The sequence below is a fragment of the Tarenaya hassleriana genome, unplaced genomic scaffold, assembly GCF_000463585.1.
Source record: "Tarenaya hassleriana unplaced genomic scaffold, ASM46358v1 Cleome1, whole genome shotgun sequence".
Classification (NCBI taxonomy): domain Eukaryota; kingdom Viridiplantae; phylum Streptophyta; class Magnoliopsida; order Brassicales; family Cleomaceae; genus Tarenaya; species Tarenaya hassleriana.
Window position 1 is genome coordinate 7,236,501 of NW_010960187.1, and position 6,569 is coordinate 7,243,069.

Sequence of the window (6,569 nt, forward strand, 5' to 3'; positions counted from 1 at the left end):
TATATATATATATATATATATATATATATTTTTCAAGTTTGTGAAAAAATATTGCTTGTAATGGCGCAATTAGCTCACTTCCTATGGCGTTGAAAGAAAGTTGAGAAGAAAACAAAGGAACTGATTCCCCTTTAGGTGAGATATCAACCACTTTTTGTTCCGCCTAAAGAGATTATGAAATTATTGAACTTAGCTTATAGATTAATTCATTTATTAATTTCACCCACCATACTCGACAAAAATAATGCGCCGTGAGATCTCAAGATGCTAAATTTTCTTGTAAAAAATTCAAAATCATGACCATATTTAAAAATATTGGGATAACAGAAATTACAATATTGTATTTGTTCTCGTTTGAACTCTTACTCTATTTCATAAAATTTATACATCACGTATTTTAATAAATCACCTCTGAATTAAATAAATTATCCTGATTTTGGGCCATATCTTGCCTGATTTCGATCAGGCCCATATTTTCGTTGACGTAAAAATTACTACTGAGCCCAACTAGTAGGCCCACGAAACGCGATGTAAACAGCCCAACTCCATACAAATGTCCGTGTTTATTATACACCACAATAAAATATAAAAAAAAAATTAAATTAATGAAAGATTTTTAAAATGTCAAATAAATCAGGCGATGTTAGTGATAATCTTGACCAAAGGGCAGCAAGAATCCAGCACGCAGGAAATTTCATAACATTGGCTTAATGGCTTTGGGTAAATATTAAATACCAATCATGAAAAATTTATGATTTAATTTTACTGTTTTTAAAAATTTAGGGATTTAATATATGAATCAGAAAATTTTGTGTATTAATTTAAAAAATTTTAAAATGCGTACATAAACATACTTTTTTTTCAAAAAAAAAAAAACTAATATAGTCAAACACACACAAGGTCAAAGAGACGGGTCCCATGTAAAGTGGAGGACCGTCGGTTCAATTCAATTCACTTAAAAGCAACCCATTTTGTCAACGAACCAAATTATTAATCTATCCGCAACACAAGCGGTGGCGGTGGAGACCCGAAAACTAAATTACAAAATGGAACTCATCGGTCCATTTCCATTATATCATATGACATTATTATACACCACCCTTTTGCTAATTGCTATAATCGAAACCACAACCCAACCAAAACACAGGAACATGGCGGGTCAAGGCTATGGCCGCGGCGAAACTTCCGATTCGGGTCAGAACCCGGGTTGGGATTACCGTTTCGGTCGTGGAACCGCCCCCGACCGAAGCTGGTCTTACAACTGGGGAACCGCGTCGGGTCCCGGCGGAGGAGGTGGTTTTGGGTTCGGATTCGGATCATCATCTTCCGGCGGAGGGGGAGGAGGCGGCGGCGGAGGCTGTTACGGTGGGTACGGTGGAAGCACGAACGGTCCAAGAAGTGAAGCCACCGGAAGAGGAGGGGGAGATGGTGGCTCCTATCAGAATAGCGGCGGACGTCGGGGCGCCGGTGGAGCTCGGGTGCAGAAGTAAAAAGGGGTTTTTTGAAACAGACAAATAAAAGCGGTGTCGTATTGATAAAGTCGGAGTTGTAATCGAATGGGCCAAATGTGGGCCGTAAAACCTTAATGGGCCAGATATGTTATTTAGAAGCTTACTATATGTATATATATTATATGTTTTCGAATATTTGTTGAAGCTCAGTGTATCTAGTGCCGCCATGAGTCAACAGCCGTACATTAATTTAGACATTTGTGAAGTAAAAATAATTTTAGATATTGCCTTCAACAGTTATATCGAATTACTTAGCATCATCATTATTTCACTATTCAAATTATATTCTTCTTATTTTAGTTTGTAGAAAACAAAACTTCAAAAAACAAAAACAAAAATTAAGTCTTTATTAGGTTTATGGTCTACATAGATTTGGAAAGCTAAAAACATTCATATACTAAATTGCTAGCATATTTTTATTGAATATATAATATCTCTCTAAGTATATTACATTGAAAATTATTTTACAATATTCGATTGAACAAAGGAGTATATCGTTTTTCAGGGGGAAAAAAAGAAACCATTGATAAAAACCATTTTTCCCCAATAAAATTTCAAAAAGAAAAATAAAAGAAAAAGGGGATAATATTTCTCAGTAAATCTTTTATTACTTTTACAAAAAAAAAAAACGTTGTTTTGTGTGTTCTGCAGAAAGTAGAGACAGAGTGGCACTTATAAGCAAAGCATTGAATCTTCTTCCATCCGCTGCGTCTCTGAGGGTTTGAATCTACTTGCATGTTCTTGGCTATTTTCATCTGTCGTGCTCATGTTTGACTTATCCCTTTGACTTTTTCTTCTCTCGTTCATTTCATTTCATTTTATTTTATTTTTAAATTTTCATGGTACTATTCGAGGCCATGCGTAGCATTTCTATGCCAATATTCACGTGTATATATTTTTTTTGGTAAACAATTCACGTGTATATTAGTTGGTATATCGATCTATGATACATATATTAGTTAATATTCACATGGGTTTCGTGCACATATTTGCTAAATTATAAATTTGAGGGTTATCTTTACAAAAAACTAATGTTTCATGTAAAAAAAAAGAGAAGGAAGAAATATCAAATGTAAATTTGGGTATTAGAAAAGTGAGTGATAGATATATTAAGTTAAAAAAACACTGAAAATAGAAATAAAAAGTTTGTAAATGGGTTGAAAAATAATTAAAATCTCAATTAACAGTAACTAACTTTTTTTTTACTTATCAATTTGCCAATTACTCACAGAATCCATTAAAAACAGTTACTAATTATCCGTCATAATATATATTAAAATATATTAATCAACTAAAATTTGTCTTTATTGTTTATTTGTATCTTTAAAATTAAAAAAAATTATAAAAAAAATTATATTTATTATAGAGATGATATGAACATTTGTTTGTCCTAGGAAAATATAAGATGGAAAAAAGTGTATCTCATTAAAACTATCATTAAATCTCTTAGCAAACTCAAACTAAACTATCAAGACAAAGAATGCACAAGTTGATATGATGTTGTTTAACTATTTAAACAAATAAACATACGTTAGTAACTTACTATGAACTATAGGTGTACATAAATTTCCAAATAAGACGGTTAGAAATACAACAATAAATATCCTAATCAAGGCATGCATAAATGTATCATATCAATAACAATGAAAACATTTGAAAAAAAAAGTTGGTTAAAGTTTTTTAAACATAATGAAGACATCATATAAATTATATACTTAAATCACATAAATTTAAGTATGTATCGTTAAAATCATGTATAGATTTTATAAGAATTTTGTACATATATTGTACAAATTTTGTACAAGATTACAATCTATGGAGATTAGAAGAAATATGAAACTTCATCAAACACATCTAAAAACTTTTAGATATATCCATTCAATCCTTCTTACATAGGTTAAACTAAAAACTTAATCAAATAGATTATATACTACTAAAATGAAAACAACTGAAAATAAATTTAAAAAAAACTGATTCAAAAAAGACAAAGATCACCAAAGTAACTAACCAAGCCAAAACCCAAAACTCATGTTTCAATTTCACCTTAGAACTATATATGAAATTATCACTATGAATGATTTGTACTAGAAATACAAACAATGATTTCGATGAGATATATAATAGTTTTAAAATATGATAAGTTAATATAAAATTTTAAAATTTAAATTATGAAAAGTTGATATAAATTGGAAAAAATGAAATACAATATACTACTTTAGAGATAAACATTGACTTACAAATTATGTACATATATGGTTATATAATAGTATGTATGTATATATGATTATATATATAATTCGATATTTTTTTAATTTGTTGATATAGTTAGTGACGTGATGTTAGATTCAACATTTTTTGTTTGTCACATTAATTTTATGTCTCTCTAAACGTCTACACCCATTAGAAAATCATCAAATTTTTTTTAAAAAAAAGATAAAATTTTAAATGTTAAATTTAAATGAAAAATTGGATGAGTTCAATTTTTTTTAAATTAAAATTCAAATTTCAATTTTATTTCAATTTTTGTAAAACTGATTAAATTTGTTAGAATTTTTCCCTTTCACAACATATATCAACAAAATCATTTTCTTACAATTTGACAAAACTTTATAGGATTATTTATGTATAAATATGCATAATCACTTACATTTTGACAAAATTACAATTTGACAAAATTACATTGGAAAGTTGGCTATTCATATATAGTCTCTTACAACGAAAGAGACATTGTGTATTTCCACCATCTATGTTAGAGGATGAAGAAAACTAGTAAATTTTTCTATTTATATCAAATTTGAATTCAATTGAATTATCGTTTATGTGAAAGAAGAAGAATTATATAGAAATTTAGCTGTTCATATTCCTATTTACACACATTTTAAGTAAAAATGTACATTTTTCAAACTAGGAATATAAAAGAGGGAGATTAAAATGACAACTTGGATAATTCATGAAATAAGAAGTGAAAAATCCACCAAACATAAATACTTTTTAGATGTGTATCATTTCAAATCACTCACAGGCGTCTTGTTCATTTTTAATTTTTTATAATACTAATTTAAAAAATTCCATACGAAACAATACATAATATAATATTCACTAAAACGAAATGTCAAAAAAAAAACTTAGCTTCATTACATTACATTACAAATTAGAAACACCAAACTGAAAACTGAACCCAAAAGGACAAAGATCATCAAACTAAGTAGTTGAAACTCAAACACCATGTTTCAATTTCACCCTAGAGAGCGGCCACGTCATCACCAACCCCACATAGAATCACATCTTTTTTTTATGTGGTATCTCGAGCTAGGGGGAGAATGAAAACAAGGGTCAAACACAAACCCTTTCTTTGTCCTAAAACCCTACAAACATATAAACTTTCAACTAGAGAGAAATCTGATCATCTGCGGTGGCGACGGAGGGTAGGCGGTGGAGTCCACGCGCCGCCGACACGAACGCCGAGGAGATCGAGTCGGTAGCGGGCGAAGCCGTCGCTAGGCGGTAAGAGAACCACCGGAAGATATGCGTTTGTATGGCACGCGAATCTCGAGCTGCTGAAATGGCGCGTCAGCTCATCTTTTCCCTAATCATCTCACCACCATAGTACCATATTAATCTCATTGAAGATTCAAAAATCAAACTACTACCACCCAAAAATAGACGAAACCCAAAAAAATTGAAAGAACCTGAAACTTAGCGAGAGTGATCTCGCAGACTTTCTTGTTTCCGGGAACTGGCCAATGGAATTTGTTGAAATCCCGACAGAATCTCACCGCAGCGATTGAGCTCGTGAAGTTGACGAACGCGTATCCTAAGTTCGCTCTCTTCCTGTCTCGTAACAAATTATCGAGAAAAAAACAAAACAAAACGATCCATTAAATCATGGATTATTTGCACGGATAACGATCTTTAATCTACAAGAACATATCCAATTATACATACATAAAATCCATAGGAAGATAGAGGAAGTCGTATGATGAACGGATCTTGTCGGAAACACGACGACCTATGTTCTTCTCCCGGCAATGATCGTCTATGATCTTAAGCAGATCTTTTCGTCTGTTACAAAAAGAAAGAAAGAAAGAAACTTTCTAGATACCCAAGTACACAAAACGCAAAAAGTAAAAAAAAAAACAAAGCTTTTCACTTGAAAACTCCAGATTCGTAGGGAAAAAAAATCAAAACTTTCATACCCGAAAATGTTGGGGATGTTTTTTATCATGAGGGAAGTTTTTCCGTCGAGACGAATCGTAATCTCGTTGTCACGACAAAACCCTGATCTCTTCAGTCTCGGAGGGAGAAAGCGAAATCCAAACGGCGGTCGATGGAAGCTTTTCAGAGTTTCTCCGGCGGCGGGCTCCGGCGGTTCGCTTATGAATTCCGACGAGGAGGGGAATGAAAAAGGGTTGTGGTAGTACAAAACGGGACAGTGGAAATAGCACTGACGATTGTACGGGAACGGCACCATTTTCAACACGGCCGGTGAAAATTCCGGAGCGTTAGGGTTTAGTGGCGACGAAGAAGAAGAAAGGGTTTCAATTTCAGACATGGCGATCGACGCGGAAAACCCTGAGGAGGAGAGGAAGGGTAGAAGAAGTAATGGCGATGGCTGACTTGCTCTCTCTCGGACTCCGTATAGACCAATATCATATAGTCAGTGTGTCAAGTTATATGTCACGTGTTGCGCTCATATTTTTTCGGAAATAAATCGGTAAATACTAAATAAATATAAAATCTATAATTTTAGTATATTATGCAATAGAAAACACAAAGAGGGAATGATACGAAGGAAGAAATACTTTACATTTTATTTTTTATCTTTAAAATCATATTAACAGGCGATAAAATTACAAAAATAACCTTAGAACTTTGTTGTGCAACAAAAAGGAGTGGGCAAAGAAATGGGTACAATCTGAAATGATGGGATCCGGAGAAGATACGACAGAAGCTATGGACTTTGGGATTCGTTGGTTTCTTGTTCTTATTTGCATTAAATGTGTTTCCTCCATCCAAAAACATAAATTCAATTGGAAAGAAAGGAATGAAATCACTGCA

At 32.4% G+C, this 6,569-nt stretch overlaps 2 protein-coding genes across 2 annotated transcripts; one reads left to right on the forward strand and one right to left on the reverse strand.

Moving 5' to 3' along the window:
- Positions 1-1,151: 1,151 nt before the first annotated feature.
- Positions 1,152-1,490, forward strand: LOC104825200 (putative glycine-rich cell wall structural protein 1). Its single transcript, XM_010557487.1, has one exon. The coding sequence runs from the start codon at positions 1,152-1,154 to the stop codon at positions 1,488-1,490; it is 339 nt and encodes a 112-aa protein (XP_010555789.1).
- Positions 1,491-4,860: 3,370 nt separating this feature from the next.
- On the reverse strand, positions 4,861-6,040 carry LOC104817030 (protein terminal ear1 homolog). Its single transcript, XM_010546100.2, has 4 exons — positions 5,708-6,040; positions 5,457-5,573; positions 5,201-5,342; positions 4,861-5,097 (listed from the first exon to the last, which is right to left on the reverse strand). The coding sequence occupies exons 1-4, from the start codon at positions 5,980-5,982 to the stop codon at positions 4,915-4,917; spliced, it is 717 nt and encodes a 238-aa protein (XP_010544402.1). The 5' UTR covers positions 5,983-6,040; the 3' UTR covers positions 4,861-4,914.
- Positions 6,041-6,569: the final 529 nt, after the last annotated feature.

Coding starts and splice junctions, on each gene's coding strand:
- LOC104825200 (XM_010557487.1), top strand. CDS start 1,152: ATGGCGGGTCAAGGCTATGGCCGCGGCGAAACTTCCGATTCGGGTCAG.
- LOC104817030 (XM_010546100.2), bottom strand. CDS start 5,982: ATGGTGCCGTTCCCGTACAATCGTCAGTGCTATTTCCACTGTCCCGTT. Junction 5,574..5,707: donor AACATCCCCAACATTTTCGG/GTATGAAAGTTT, acceptor TTTTTGTAACAG/ACGAAAAGATCTGCTTAAGA. Junction 5,098..5,200: donor TCACTCTCGCTAAGTTTCAG/GTTCTTTCAATT, acceptor TGAGATGATTAG/GGAAAAGATGAGCTGACGCG.